Below are 16,504 nucleotides of genomic sequence, written 5' to 3'. Positions count from 1 at the left end.
TTTCTTGCCAGCCACGCTGTGGAGTACTTGGACGCGTGTGATGGAGCATTGTCCTGCATGAAAATCATGTTTTTCTTGAAGGATGCAGACTTCTTCCTGTACCACTGCTTGAAGAAGGTGTCTTCCAGAAACTGGCAGTAGGACTGGGAGTTGAGCTTGACTCCATCCTCAACCCAAAAAGGCCCCACAAGCTCATCTTTGATGATACCAGCCCAAACCAGTACTCCACCTCCACCTTGCTGGCGTCTGAGTCGGACTGGAGCTCTCTGCCCTTTACCAATCCAGCCACGGGCCCATCCATCTGGCCCATCAAGACTCACTCTCATTTCATCAGTCCATAAAACCTTAGAAAAACCAGTCTTGAGATATTTCTTGGCCCAGTCTTGACGTTTCAGCTTGTGTGTCTTGTTCAGTGGTGGTCGTCTTTCAGCCTTTCTTACCTTGGCCATGTCTCTGAGTATTGCACACCTTGTGCTTTTGGGCACTCCAGTGATGTTGCAGCTCTGAAATATGGCCAAACTGGTGGCAAGTGGCATCTTGGCAGCTGCACGCTTGACTTTTCTCAGTTCATGGGCAGTTATTTTGCGCCTTGGTTTTTCCACACGCTTCTTGCGACCCTGTTGACTATTTTGAATGAAACGCTTGATTGTTCGATGATCACGCTTCAGAAGCTTGGCAATTTTGTGACTGCTGCATCCCTCTGCAAGATATCTCGCTATTTTTGACTTTTCTGAGCCTGTCAAGTCCTTCTTTTGACCCATTTTGCCAAAGGAAAGAAAGTTGCCTAATAATTATGCACACCTAATATAGGGTGTTGATGTCATTAGACCACACCCCTTCTCATTACAGAGATACACATCACCTAATATGCTTAATTGGTAGTAGGCTTTCGAGCCTATACAGCTTGGAGTAAGACAACATGCATGAAGAGTATGATGTGGACAAAATACTCATTTGCCTAATAATTCTGCACTCCCTGTACATTGTGGGGAGATCCAGAACTGCTTGTTTTGGATGTTTTTGGTGACCCAACAGCAGAGTACTCATTTTGAAGTCTGCTACTCAAGGCTCATGCATTGTAATGTAAATTCTCTGCAGACAAGTCCGAGCAGTGGCAAAAAACAGGCAGCCACATGGACGTCACAGATACACACAATAATCAAGGCTTAAAGCCTTGTTTGTGTCTCCTCTCAGCCTTGAGCCGGGGATCTTTTGTGTGCGCCAAATGTTTCAACCACTACACCACAGAGTCAAGAACGTTTTCATTCTCACCACCGTGAAAATCTCCGGCACATAATGCTACTCAATTAGCTCATACAGCATGACTGCATCGTTAAGGTTTCACCTAATAGGTTTTGCATATGTGCAAATGGTTTACTGTAGCAGTCTGAAAAGATAAATATTGGGATGGTGTTTTAAAATTAACCAAATATTTGTACGTTTCCTTAAACACCATTTTAACTTGCCATCAACAGGTTTCCTTGGGAAGGGTATATTTCACTTTTATGCGACTTTCACAGCATATTCTCTTAAGATTGTGTTATAAAGGTCTTACATTTAACTTGTTCATACTTACAGATACCCCATCTTAGCCTGTGAAATATTTTTTTATAAAAAGAACAACACGTGTAACAAAAATATTGAGATAAAGTTGAATGTTTGATTTAAACTCCTAAATTTAAGAACAGACATTTTAAGTTGGGACAAATGTCAATATTTTAGGAGGTTTAAAGGTGGAACATGAGTGCACACATTACACCACTACCATATAATTAATAGGTAAATACACAAATATCCTTACTTGTTAGAAGTCTTTATTAGACTGTTTAAAAAAAAAAGTAAAATAATTGTAAAACACTTTAAAATGAAAAAGAAATATAACTATTTGGATTAGCACATCCTTTGGAGTTGTCCAGAAAAGACTGCGTTACAAAGTTTCGCTTCTTCTGTTGCTATATTGGCACAAGTAACTAATAAAGATTTAATTCATCAACAGATATTGGCCAGTCAACAGGTTTGTCCCCACTTGGCCCAAGTCTTCCATAGAGATTGAAAAAGAGACACAGCATTAATTCTCTGTGAGGAGAACATTTTTTCCAAAGCAAAGCTGTTGTTCAGTGAGGCAAGTGAAAGTGTTACCTGCCCCGACAGAGCAAATGAATGACTCTCAGCTCTTGTTTGTGTGTGTTCTGTCCCTGCACAATCCCTGGAGACGCTAGTGAGAGTGTAAAACTGTGTTTTCACGGTAGCGGCATTGGCAGTGTACAGCTGTAAACAGTGCATGAAAAGGAGTCTGGTTAAAGAGGCTTTCTGAACGCTGGAATGAAACCAACCCACTCCTGCTGCTGTTCCTAACATAAACTGTAAAACACTGAGACTCCAAAACAAAGAAACACAAGGCTTTATTTAGAGCTGTATGTGCTATGCAGAAGGAACTGAACAGACCTCCCCCTTTCTTTTTCTGATTTTTGTCATGAAGCTAGTTTATTTCTTTTTAGCTTCATAAACTTTCTTTTTGACTTTGGCTGTAGTTCTTTATTTTTATATCCATGTTTTGAAATACCCACCTGATGATACTGTGGGTCCAGTCTCATCAGTATAAGGAATGTGTGGTGAGTGCAGTGGCCTATGTAGTTATTGTAGGACTTCGCTCATTCATCTCAGCATAGCTGCACACACACTAGCTGTACATCTGCTGCAAGTTCAGTCTGGAGGAAGAATTATTGCTGCCAGACTAGAGAAGTTCAGGAAAGGCCGCTGATTGACATCAGGAATGGCCAAAACAGCGACCTGTTTAGTTGGACAAAATGGAAATGAGCACGAGCTCTTCAGTTCTTAAATGCATGCACAGTTTTTAAAGATTTAAAAAAAAAAAAAGTTTTTAAAAGTAGTTGTAAAATATACCTTTGTGGCCTGTAACAAGAAAACCTCTATGTGTAAAAACTGTGTTTCGATTTCATGGCCATGGTATTCATAAGTTAGGCTTCTGCCCTGTAAAATATGCAGGCCTGCATTTTGTCAGTGTGCACCTTTTTGGCGTAAAGCAGACTTTATCAGGATATAAAGCAATGAAAATGTAACTTTATGTACTGCAATACCTGCCAGTTGTTGGTGGTATTTGGTATTATAACTGTCTTAAAATAATCTTTCCTCATGGTTCCTGCATTTCTGTGCAGTTGGAGCTTCAGAGGCAGCAGCTGCTAACTGAGCGTCAGGCGTTCCACATGGAGCAACTCAAATACGCCGAAATGAAGGCGAGGCAGCAGATGGAGCAGCAAGCGGCAGCCGCGGCTGCTGCTGCTGCAGCTGCCCAGGCCCAAGGACAGGGACAGGGGCCTGGGGCTGGACCACACTCTGGGCCCCCTCCACCAGGCATGCACCCAGGAGGACCTACACCACACCACGGAGGACCTCCTCCCCACCACGGAGCACCTCCACCACACCATGGAGGGCCCCCACCCGGCGCTGCAATGCACCCTGGCTACCCCCCAATGGGTCACCACCCAATGGCCCCTCACCACCCAGGACAGACAGGTGAAGGGAAAGGAAAACTACACTGGTGCTCAAAGTGATACAGAGATTAAGGAGCTTTGAAACAGGGGGAGCAGATGTGTGCTTTTAGATATTGTGAAATATTAGCATTTTCATATGGAAAGAATGTCAGCAGCTTTACCAGGTTATGACTTTGTTTGTTTTACACATTTGCCATATCAGATATTGATAGCTCAGTAGCTACTCTCTGCTGCCTTTAGTGGGTTGTCTTTCATATATACCCAAAGTTATACTAGCAGCTATGTTTTGTAGTCTTAGATCTTGGCCACTTGTTAGCCAGCTTGGTAGTAACTGCTAACTTGCTTAACAATTTTAATCTTTTTTCTTTTTCTATTTTTTTTAATTTATTTTTTATAAATGATGCCTTAATCTACCTAAAAGAACAGCTACATGAATTACTTTATTAAAGTCCCACTAATTTGGACTGGTATTTTGGTCATTTGGACTAACCCTTGGTGATTATTTGCTTTTGGGAACTGCAGGAAAATGTGGACATAATTGGCTCATTACATTAAACTTCAGCAAAATAACATATCAAGTGTTCTCAGAGAATAAGGACAGAATGGATTAAATGGCTTTTTTTCTCTACAAAATCATGTTAGTTGTTGGTTGAGTGTTTGTTTCTGGTTTGAAGCACCTCATGTAGGTTTTCTTCCTTATGTCCATCTGATCTCCATGTGTCTGATTTCTCTTATTTGTACTTTTCATGCTGCAGGACCAATGGGACCAGGTCAGCCAATGCCTGGACGTATGATGTCTGGCCCTCCTTCTGCTGGGCCTCCTCCCGGTGGCATGCCTCCCATGATGCCCCCACGCCACCCCGGAGCCCCCAACGGCATGTGTAAGTATAAATAGTCACCCTCTCATTATGCTTGTGTTGTTTTTGAATATGTATAAGCAAACTCAAGGTGGTTTATTTCTGTTGATTTGTGAAAATTTAATTCACCAAAACCAATACACGCTAAATTATGGCCTTGTTTCTAGGATCCTTTATTTACCCAACAAACAACCTAAGAAAAAAAATCTTTCTGGGAAATTCAAATAATGCTTTGACCCGGAGCTGACAGCTGGTATTTACTTTGAATGTCAGCTGCAGCTAAACATTTGGATCATTGCTGCTTATTAGCATCACAGCACGCACAGACCCTGTGGTTTGCATTGATTTCTCTAACCTTGTAAAGCAGCCAATCAGCATCTGAAATTAAGCACCAGTGTAATGATATGCATTTAAGTTTTTTGGCAGCTGCTGTTTGTGTTTCCACGTGTACTAAAGCTGAAATTTGAACTCTTTGAATGGTGTTACTTAATCGTATTTTTTGTTTTGCATTGTATTAAAGAGACTTCTCAGCATTTACATTTAGGGATGGGTATCGTTTAGGTTTTATCCGATACCGGTGCCAAATCGGTACTTTTGAAACGGTGCCGGTGCTCATGGAGAACACAAAATTGGTCCAAAAACCTCTCATGGTCAGCTGGTTTTTTGTAAAAAGATAACAATGTTAGCCTTTTCTGCAGCTATGGGGCATATATGGTATCACTCTTGGCTGGAAGCAGTGCTTAAACAATGGAAAAAATACAAACTTTGTCCAAAAACCTCTCATGTTTAGCTGTTTCCCTCTTTTTCTTTGGTCATTTTAGCCTTTTTGGCCAGGGTGAAGGGAGTATCTGCCATCAAACAAGAAGACAGCCGCATGTAGCTATGATGATGTTTGCTAGTTCACCTTACATGCATTAATGTAATAACGTGGTTAGCCTACTCAACGTAAATTACACACGAACAACATTAAGCTACTCACGCAGAGAAGAACGGCTGCTGCTGCCATCAAATACGGCGCATTTCTCGGCTTTTAAAAAAAAAAACGCTATGCGTCGCCAGGTGTTTCATCGGATTCTTGGTGTTACTTCCTTTGACAGTATCACAGTATCAGCTTAAAGCACTTGTTGCAGGCTGCTGAGTTTGCATATTTTGCTGTGAAGTACAGCCAGACTTTTGACCGCTTCGCCTTGGACATTTTTAATCTGTAGCTCTGCATAAAAGAACGTACGTACCTGGCCCCACCTACTATCCTCGGAAACGTAAAATGATTGGCTAGAAGTGTATCACAGCTCAGGAAAAAAAAGCACCGAAATAAAGCACCGAAATGTGCGCTGCTTTTCGGTCTGGTTACTACCGTTTATGTCAGAACCGGTACCCATCCCTATTTACATTCCTCAAGAGAAACAAAATTTGTTCGATTTATTGCAGGTGACATATTATAGCGATACCATTAATTCTTAGACTGTTAACTTTTAAAGCTATGTTTGCACTTTTTGATACCTAACCTGTAATTATTTTTTTTAAAGGAGGAGAAAAATACAATTTTCTTCATGCCTTAGGATGTCATTTATGTTGCCCATCAGCATAAGTTATGGTTACCAGAAATCAATGCGGGCTTTAATTTAAAGCCTCACACCACTGCTGTGTGTGTTAGTCTAATAATTGCCCTGTAGCTAGGTTAAGCGTTGTAGATTGTTGTGATGAGATGAAACCTTTTTGTCTTTAAAGATACGGACTGTTTTTGATGTATTTTGCCTCATCATCCAGTAGAGAGAGCTCTTAAAGTCAGATATCAGCTTTACAAATTGCATCCACAATTAACCTGTGATGAATAAATTGTACTGGAGGAGGATGGTAGCCACTTGAACCACTGAAAAAGCGGTCTTTGAGAATTTCTGGTTCTGTGAAAAGCTCTTCACGTCCAAGCTTATCACTTAGTGAAGCAGTGTTGTAATGTTGTCTTGAATATGACAGAAGAGACAGTGCAGCTGCGACTGCACAGAGAAATGCAAATGATGAAAGCCAGTGTAACCCAACTTGTGAATTATTATTAAGAATGACCGAACTCCCACTAGCCAGTATCAGAAGATCTAGGATCGGCAGGAGCCCAAGGTATAAACACCAATAAGAAGAGACCACACCACAATATACTGTTCACAAATTTGTTATATTTGACACACAGCAGCTGCAACAATGTAATGAAAAAAAACAATAAAATAAAATACAAAATATTTCCCCCAAAATAACAAACTAAATAAAAGTGCGCGCATACAGCCTTCTCTGAGTCAATTATATGAGTGGATAATGTCTGATAACTGATGGATCGTTGGGGCCCGTTCAGTTTGTTTAATGTTTGTCCTACCACACTCCGATGAAGGAAGAAAGTTCGTAGTCCTGCAGGTATCTGAAGCTTCAATGGGAACGAAACTTTGGCTTCAATAAAACCTTGGCAAATCCTTTTCAATTTCGGGTTGGCTCGCCATCCAGTTAACTGGAACTGTGGAATCACTGCTCCTCGATGGGGCTTGCTTCAGACTGGGTCCGTCTGTCGAGTCATCCTTTTACCAGATAACAAAAAAACCTGACCGTTGACAGGGTGAAACTCTGAACAACCAAAAACAACTGCAGCAGACTTGCTTTTAACTCCTAGCGATTCGACTTCGGGAACATTAGTTTCTCTGGCACATGGCATTATATGAACAGGAACGAAATGGCAACACAGGAAATCATGTGATCAAGGTCAACAGCAAGGGTCACTGGGAGCTCATTGCTGATTGGCCAAGTTAAATGACAACAGATAATCTTATTGGTCCACATCTTCCTTTAAACATAAAAGAAAAAAGAAATGACTAAATTCTTTACATTATACATGAAAAAAAAAACTACTTTCCACTGCTCTTTTTTTCTAGCTGGGCTACAACCTCCCCCACTGAACTCATGCACGCCCCGTTGCATGGCAATGGTTGGGTAATTACTGTCTGATGGGTCTGGACAGGGCAATCTAATGGGTGATAACCCTCATCCAAAATGTCTGTAAAAGCCGTGGTTAAACCCTGGAACAGAGATTGCACCACCGCTATAAGTGGATGCCCAAGTTTCACATACTGAAGGCGTTTAGGCGGTTCTCGCTCCCTATTTGATCGTCTAGCAGAACCAGGTTGGTCTTGGCTTCCAATCAGTGTCTGGTCTACTGAGAGCTCTTCAGGAGATTCATCTGTTGGTGACTCATTTGACAATCCCATTTCAGTTCGACCTGCCGCCTCAACATCCGTAGACAGGTTTGGAGCAAGAGAAGATAACCCGGGATTCAAGTCATGACAATCACTTCCAGGTGCAATCCTTTCGGTCTCCATCTCTGCTGGTGGATTTTGGTCATCGCTCACGATTTCTGTGTCATGACAGTGACTCTCAGACACTGGAAGAGTTGCTGAATCTGGACTGTCAACAGGTAAGTTACATAACTGGTCAGTCTGTGGATTGCAGCTTGGATATCGAGCAGTAGAACCTTTAACTGAGGGACAAAATTCTGGAAGTTGTGCATCTTCCCCAGAAGACACTGATAAATAAGGGTGCGTTTCTTGATGAATGGTGACCGTAGGTATCTCAGAACTGGGGGCGTCTCTGAACCAGTAATTGGGGAAAATCTCATCCTCAGCCTCTGAGAATTGATCGGAGTCTGCAACTGGACTGAGACGTGTTGCTGGCCTGCGTCTTTGTGTCTGCCCTACCGGCTTGTCACTACTCTCGTTGGGGAGATAGCCACAAGGGAGTAATAGGTCCCTATGCAATGTCCGCAGTGGACCATCTTTCTTCTCAGGTCTCACAGTATACACTGGAAGGGATCCTGCTCTGCTTACGACTATGTAGATGGCTGCCTCCCACTTGTCTGCAATCTTGTTTTTTCCACGAATGCGGACATTTCTGACTAATACTCTGTCCCCTACCTCCAGATCTGAAATAGTCACACGCCTGTCAAATCTGGATTTATTCTTTTCTGCTATCTTGGCAGCATTTCCAGTAGCTACCTTGTAACTCTCTTGTAAGTGGGATTTCAGATTTTGCACGTACTGTGAGTGTGAAATCTGTTGCTCCTCTTTCACCGGCAGCCCAAAAGCCAAATCCACCGGCAGGCGAGGCTGGCGACCGAACATAAGCTCGTACGGTGCAAATCCAGTCACCTCATTCCTGGTGCAATTATAAGCATGAACAAGGGGCTTCACAAAATCACGCCAGTGAGACTTGTCTTTGTTTTGAAGAGTGCCTAGCATGTCCAGCAATGTGCGATTGAACCGCTCCACTGGATTTCCTCTGGGATGGTAGGGAGTAGTTCTAACCTTCTGTATGCCAGCCATCTGACAGAGCTCTTTTATTGTGCGAGACTCAAAATCAGGTCCCTGATCACTGTGCAACTTTTCTGGGAACCCGTAATGCACAATAAAATTGTCCCATAGGCACTTAGCTACTGTGCGAGCCTTTTGATTGCATGTTGGTATAGCAATTGCATACTTAGTAAAGTGATCAGTGATCACAAGGATGTCTTTAGCTCCACTTTTGTCTGGTTCGAGAGAGAGGAAGTCCATACAAACCAGTTCCAGTGGCCTTGTGGTACTGATGTTGACTAACGGTGCAGCTCTGTCAGGCAACGCCTTTCTGCGCACACATCTACCACAGGTCTTTATTTTCCTCTCTACATCCAAGGCCATTCTGGGCCAATAGAACCTGGCCCTAACGAGATCTAATGTGCGCTCAATGCCCATATGACCTATATGGTCATGCAGACTGCTCAAAACAGTCTCTCTGAGCTCTGGGGGCAGTACTAGCTGGTGAGATACCCGAGACCCGAGCTGGCGTCTCCGGTATAAGATGCCATTTATAAGCTGAAACCGACCAACCTCTCGAAGTAGGAGTGGAAGATCTGGAAGTTCACCCCTTAAAGTAGGCGGTGGGCTTACCCCATGCTCAAGTTGGGATATGACATGCCTTAGACATTGGTCAGCTCTCTGTTTATCCATCAACTCAGCCTCAGTCAGTTGAGGAATAACAGGCAATCCCCCAAACTCATCTTCTTGTCCATAGCAGTCAGGCACAGCATCAGAGGACATAGCAAGAGTTTCAACAAGAGTAACACAGCCATCCAAACTCGGATTAACAGAGCTGGCGCTATACACTGACTGTCTTTCACAAATGGCTTTCACAACCGCTTGGTTGGCTTCCTCGAGATTTTCAAGATCAGCGAGATGACCCTGAGTGAACTGGAAAATGCGCTCCCTCTCTTTCTGGGATTTCAGATCATCCACAAGAGCTCCGTGGGGTCTACGGGATAACCCATCCGCATCCCAGTTTTGCTTCCCAGGACGATACAGCAGCTTGAATGTGAACGTAGACAAAGCTGCGAGCCATCTGTAGCTCGTTGCATCAAGTTTTGCAGTCGTCAATATGTACGTCAAGGGATTGCTATCAGTGACAACAGTAAAGTGATTCCCATATAGGTAGTCACTAAACTTTTCTGTTACTGACCACTTAAGCGCCAAAAACTCTAATTTGTGCGCTGGGTATCGAGACTCGCTATGCGACAGCCCTCTGCTTGCATAGGCTATGACACGTAACTGCCCTTCCTGCTCCTGGTACAAGACAGCACCAAGGCCTGTAGTGCTAGCATCAGTGTGGAGCACATAAGACTTTTGAGGGTCAGCGAACCCTAGGACAGGGGCAGTTGTCAGCTTTTCAATAACTGACTCAAATGCCTGCTGGCAAGCTGATGTCCAACGGTTCCCAAACGGCTCTTTGGGATGGTGATAATGCTCTTGGCTGTCTCTTGATCTACCCCTTTTGGTTGATTGAGGATAGCCCTGAGTCAGATCATTGAGGGGCTTCACAATGCTGGAATAGTCTTTTACGAACCTTCGATAATAGCCAGCGAACCCAAGAAAAGATCGCAATTCCCTGAGGGTCTGAGGAACTGGCCAAGTACGAAGGGCAGAGATTTTCTCTGGATCTGTCTCAACTCCATTTCTGGACACTATGTGTCCCAGGTACCGCACTGAGGTCTGGAAAAACACACACTTTTCAGGTGATAACTTTAATCCAAACTCTCTCAACCGAGTGAGCACCTCCAACAACCTTGTTTCATGTTCTTCCAGGGTCTTTGAGAACACTATCAAGTCGTCGAGGAAAACTAGCACCTCTTTCAAATGCATATCCCCCATGCACTTCTCCATTAATCTTTGGAATGTGCTTGGCGCATTTGTCAGGCCTTGCGGCATGCGGTTAAATTCCCAGAAGCCCAAAGGGCAGACAAAGGCCGTCTTGGGTTTATCCACTTCATCTACCTCGATTTGATAATATCCAGACTTTAGGTCAAGCACAGAAAACCACTGGGAACCAGAGAGAGCCGCGAAGGTGTCTTCAAGCTTAGGAAGCGTGTAAGCATCCTTTATTGTCTGAAGGTTGAGTTTTCTGTAGTCTATGCACAACCGGACCTGGCCATTCTTTTTACGGACTACCACAATGGGCGAAGAGAAGGGAGACTCGGACTCTCTGATTACACCTGTATCAAGAAGCTCTTGAATGTGCCTACGGACAGCCTCAATGTCTTGAGGGTGTAGCGGACGAGCACGGTGTTTGAAAGGAGCCTCGTCTGAGAGCTTGATGTGGTGAGTCACCTTGTCGGTTCTTCCAAAGTCCAAGTCATGTTGCGCAAATACATCTGGCATGTTGTTAAGGAGTCGTGTGATACGACCCTTCCACTCGGGAGGGATTGGGGACTCTCCAAAGTTGAAGTTACAATTGGCCTCTTGAGTGAGATCTGCCTTTTGCAAGTTAACCACACTCTGCTCCTTTGACAAAATACATTGGTAAGCGCTAATGTCAGCAATTTGACATTTAGCAGGAATGACAATGTCATGTTCAGATTGGTTGGTAATCACAACTGGAAGCCTAAAGGGTCGTTGTTTGGACAGGTCAACCAGACAAGTGTTCACTAGCAGACCACCAGGTAGAGAGGAACTGGAAGGCTGCTCAACAACAACTGATTGTTCATGCTGAAGACCGCTGGCAGTAGAGACACCCTCCAAAACCACTGTGGCCCCTGCTGGGACAACCTGAGAGATTCTGCCCTTCAGTTTTACAACACCATGGTGACTGACGTTAGACTGATTGTGTCTGAGTTCAAGCACCTTAATGACCGCTTTGTAGCCGTGAGGAAATGTCTTGGGATCTCCTGGATTAGCTTTGCAATAAATGTCATACAACACATCAAGTGTATTTGTCCCTATGAGTAAGTAGGACCCTGAGGTAGCTCGAACGTCAGGAACTATGAGAGCTAATGTGGGCACCTCAATAGACATACCAAGAAATTCTTTTGGAAAAGTGACAGTAGTTTCAATGTAGCCCAAATAAGGTACAGCCTGTCCATTCGCCCCTTCAACCTCCAAGAGGTCATAGAGAGGCTTGATGTCCTGCACTGACATGTGTTGTTCATAAAAAGATTGGGGGATAGTAGTCACTTGCGAGCCGGTATCTAGCAGACAACTAAATGTTTTATCTTCAATTATCACTTCAGCAGTGCTCCTGGTACCAATCAGACCCTTTGGAAGCCTGAAGGATTGCTTTTCACTACTGGAGTGCTCTAGATCCACACACTTGCCTGCTTTGCTGACAATCTTTACGTCTGTGGGACGCTGCGCATGTTCTTCAGCCTCTGTCTGTCCCACAACAGAGACTGGATCTAGTTTAAAGGTGAACTGGAGTCGCTGGGACAACTTTGACTTTCCCACGCGTGCTGCCTCCTCTCCAACTGCTTCTTCTTTTCAATAACTAGTGCAGAATTTGCAGGGTTTGTACAAGAAGTGGCAATATGCCCATCTTCCCCACAGTGAAAACAATACCAAGGCCTGGGCCTGCCTGTCTGTTTTACTCCGGCTAATCGATGCACTTCTTGATGTGTGTTGTCCATTTTCGATTTACAGGTTGTCTTTTTAACCGGTTTCTTGTTGGCACGCTCACTTAGCTTTTCCTGTGATGCAAATGAGGCTAGCTGACTCTGCAAGCTAGCTATCTGCTTTTGAAGTTCCTCAATAGCTTTCGGACCACACTGTGGGCTTTCTCTTACGCCTGCACAAACACAGGAACTCTGAGCATGGACAGATACTCGTTTTGATGAACCAATGTGCTTTTTCATCCTATCAACCTTTGCAGCTTGTCTATCTTCTTCGGTACGCAACATTAGCAAGAGCTCTGAAAATGACGGTGGACAGTTTTTCTTGTGTTCAAGTTGCAGACTGGAGAGCAATCCACTATCCCAACACCCCCTACAAAACTGCTTGAGGAGATGTTTGTCTACATCATCAGGTGGAATACCCCCCCTTTTTACTGCTAAATTTAGTGCTAGCTGTAAACGATGGAGGAAAGCTGATGGTTTCTCGCCTGGGTCCTGAAGGGTATTCATGAACTGAGCAAAAAGCTCCTCACCATCCTCTACAGCGCCGAAGGCTGAATCGAGCAACTGCAGATAGGCTACTGGGGGTGCGCTGGGACTCAAGCACTTCACCACATCAACTGCAGGTGGAAGCAAATTCTCTAAAATCTTCCTGGACACCTGCAGATGGGTCATACTGGGGTCACTTAAAAGCAGCTCAATGTGTGAGCGCCAAGTCTCATAGTCTGTCTCATTGTTAGGCCTGGGAGTTTTCCCTGAGAAGGAACGGATGCGCATTGAAGAATGGATCTGTGATCCAATGTCATCCTTCCTTAAAATATGCTCAACAACGACCTTCTGAACTTCAGGGGGATTTACATCACTAATCACTATTGAAGGCTTCTGTACACGCAAGGGTGGAACTGGAGTTGAGACACCTTGGTCACTGCTTACCCTTGAGGGACCTGAAAGCAACTGGGGCTGTGGTATTGGTGTCTCATCAACAATGCTATCATGTAAGACGGAAGGTGCCTCATCTGTATTCTCAGTTGTCTCACAGATTTGTGATATCATCTCTTTCAATACTTCCTCATAGGTTTTGCCACTGAGCTTAGCCAAGCCCTTTAATTCAGCCAAGTATGACTTCGTGACACCTTCACCCACCTTAGCAGTGTAAACGCTTGCCAAGGCCCTCACACAGTAAGAGACATTTGGTTCACCCTCTGCAACATACTTGTATGGCATAAGAGGCTCTAAAGCTTCTACAGCTGAGCCACTTGAGTACTCAACAATCAGGTTTTGATGAAACTCTGAGGTAGCATCATCCACTGGCAAAAGGGTTTTAACACCACCATACTTTTTCAAAAACTCTAAAACTTCTTCATCTTTCTCTGATTTCGTGATCCCACTCACAATAACTGCATTGGGAATTTTTACACCTGAGCGCTGGACAAAATCCATGTCAGACACAATTTCTCATTACTGATGTTTAAAAATTCTTAGGCTCCTGGCTGGCTCGCCACTTATGTAACCCAACTTGTGAATTATTATTAAGAATGACCGAACTCCCACTAGCCAGTATCAGAAGATCTAGGATCGGCAGGAGCCCAAGGTATAAACACCAATAAGAAGAGACCACACCACAATATACTGTTCACAAATTTGTTATATTTGACACACAGCAGCTGCAACAATGTAATGAAAAAAAACAATAAAATAAAATACAAAATATTTCCCCCAAAATAACAAACTAAATAAAAGTGCGCGCATACAGCCTTCTCTGAGTCAATTATATGAGTGGATAATGTCTGATAACTGATGGATCGTTGGGGCCCGTTCAGTTTGTTTAATGTTTGTCCTACCACACTCCGATGAAGGAAGAAAGTTCGTAGTCCTGCAGGTATCTGAAGCTTCAATGGGAACGAAACTTTGGCTTCAATAAAACCTTGGCAAATCCTTTTCAATTTCGGGTTGGCTCGCCATCCAGTTAACTGGAACTGTGGAATCACTGCTCCTCGATGGGGCTTGCTTCAGACTGGGTCCGTCTGTCGAGTCATCCTTTTACCAGATAACAAAAAAACCTGACCGTTGACAGGGTGAAACTCTGAACAACCAAAAACAACTGCAGCAGACTTGCTTTTAACTCCTAGCGATTCGACTTCGGGAACATTAGTTTCTCTGGCACATGGCATTATATGAACAGGAACGAAATGGCAACACAGGAAATCATGTGATCAAGGTCAACAGCAAGGGTCACTGGGAGCTCATTGCTGATTGGCCAAGTTAAATGACAACAGATAATCTTATTGGTCCACATCTTCCTTTAAACATAAAAGAAAAAAGAAATGACTAAATTCTTTACATTATACATGAAAAAAAAAACTACTTTCCACTGCTCTTTTTTTCTAGCTGGGCTACACCAGACTAAAGGGTTAAATACCATGTAGAACTGGTTCATTACACATGACTGGTATTGAAAATACCAGGATTACAGTTACCTTCATATTCATTTATATATTAGTTCAAACTTTAGCTTGCTTCCTTTATGCTCTAAAACCAAGATTTTCCTTCTTAGATCCTGGTCCACCACCTGCACAGCCTGAAGCGATCCCTCCTGCTCCTGTAGGTCCTCCAGCACCTCCGAGTGGGCGAGTGGCTGACAACTAAGAGCTACACACAAACACGCGCGGACACACACACACACACACACACAAAAGCACACAAGCTTGAAGCTAACTCTCTGAACATCAACCCCTTTTTGATGGCCTTTGCTACTGGCTCGGTATTTTTCACTCAGCACTCACATCTACTATAAACTTCATCACAGGATACACACACAGACACACACAGACACACACAGGGTTCAAAAGCAGAGGTAACCTGACATTTCACACATGCACCATACATGCAGACTTCCACTCAGGGCACAGCGGCAAGGGTCGTCTACTTATAAACACTGTTTTCTGCTCTGTTGGGCCAAACCAAGGATTTAGACAATGACCCTGTGTACAGAAAACAAAACAAGGAGACAGAACAAATAATGATTTAAAAAAACTGTCTCATCTCTTTTTCTTTTTCCTCCTTTCTTTTTCCAGTGCTGTTTTAATTGCACTGAAACCCCCTTCCAGTCTCACAAAACACACGCCCTGCTTTTTGTCTGGTTCCTCTTTCTCCAAGACAAACACTAGGGGGAGCTAGCGAGACTAGAGAGCTGGTGTGACCTGTAGGGGTGGGTGGTGTGTGTGTGTGTATGTGTGTATTGAAGCAAGCAGATTTTTCAGACATTAACATGAATAAAACACACATGGGGGACCCAGCCTGCCCTCACTCTTGTCTTGTCGAGTATCTACCTCTCGCTCCTCTTGAAATGATACACTGTAGTTTTGTGTGTGTGAGTGTGTGTCTGTGAATGTGTGTGTCAGACAGAGGGCTGGGTGATGGTCATTTGTGCCTTTTTTTTTTTTTTTTAATGTATGGAATCTGTTTTTTACTCACTTCTCCTCTAGCTGATTTTGAGATATAAAGTCAAAACTGAACAAAGAGGCAGGCGGAGATTTAACTTTAGGTCTGCCTTTGTCTGATAAGGTGCATCCTCCTTGACCCCCCAAAAATGGCAGCTGTAAATACTGTTAACAGTATCTGAGTATAGGCGTGAGAGACAGTACCTGCTGAAAAGGTTTAAATTCTTCTTAGTTGTGCTTGAAATGTAAGGGTTCAACTAAAATTACTTTTTTTTCCCAACTTTTTACTGGACTTTTTACTGGACTTTTTACTGGACTTTAAAATTCCATTTAAAAAAAGACCAGAAATTTCCAAGTTCTCTTCTCAGTGCTTTGTGACCTCCTAATCAGAGAAGTAAAATCTTTAAATTGTATGATTTTAACATTTAAAAGTTTTGCTTACTAAAGACATTTGCAGTATTTGGCAAATATAAACTAAATTGGAAGCTAAATCTCATTTTGTGAGGCACAAGTTAGGACTTTCCAGCCATGAAAGGAAGTACATCCACCTCCTTCCTCTGTCTGTCACACCACCTGCAGCACTGTAACGCACACACACAGACATGTAAGCTAAGCTGTGGCGAACACTGGAGGCTGCATGCACACACCGACTTGGCCAGACCCTGCCACAAAGCACTGGACAAACACACATGTAATCTCCTGCTGACCTTCACACAGCCTTTACAGAGAGGGAGACGCTGTGATGCGGCTGAAACATCA

At 43.5% G+C, this 16,504-nt stretch overlaps 1 protein-coding gene across 1 annotated transcript in view; it reads left to right on the top strand.

The window, feature by feature from the left end:
• Nucleotides 1–15,729, top strand: part of smarcc1a (SWI/SNF related BAF chromatin remodeling complex subunit C1a) — a 35,752-nt gene extending 20,023 nt beyond the window's left edge. The window contains exons 26-28 of the mRNA XM_085366655.1: nt 3,177–3,534; nt 4,268–4,393; nt 14,860–15,729. Of these exons, the coding sequence (XP_085222781.1) occupies nt 3,177–3,534; nt 4,268–4,393; nt 14,860–14,951 (576 nt within the window). The 3' untranslated portion in view covers nt 14,952–15,729. The remainder of the gene's footprint in view (nt 1–3,176; nt 3,535–4,267; nt 4,394–14,859) is intronic.
• The last annotated feature ends 775 nt before the right edge of the window (nt 15,730–16,504 follow it).

Source organism: Diplotaxodon limnothrissa, linkage group LG11 (genome assembly GCF_057381915.1).
Source record: "Diplotaxodon limnothrissa isolate DT_005_m linkage group LG11, D_limnothrissa_male_GT1.1, whole genome shotgun sequence".
NCBI classification, from domain to species: domain Eukaryota; kingdom Metazoa; phylum Chordata; class Actinopteri; order Cichliformes; family Cichlidae; genus Diplotaxodon; species Diplotaxodon limnothrissa.
This window is presented reverse-complemented; position numbering and strand designations above follow the sequence as displayed.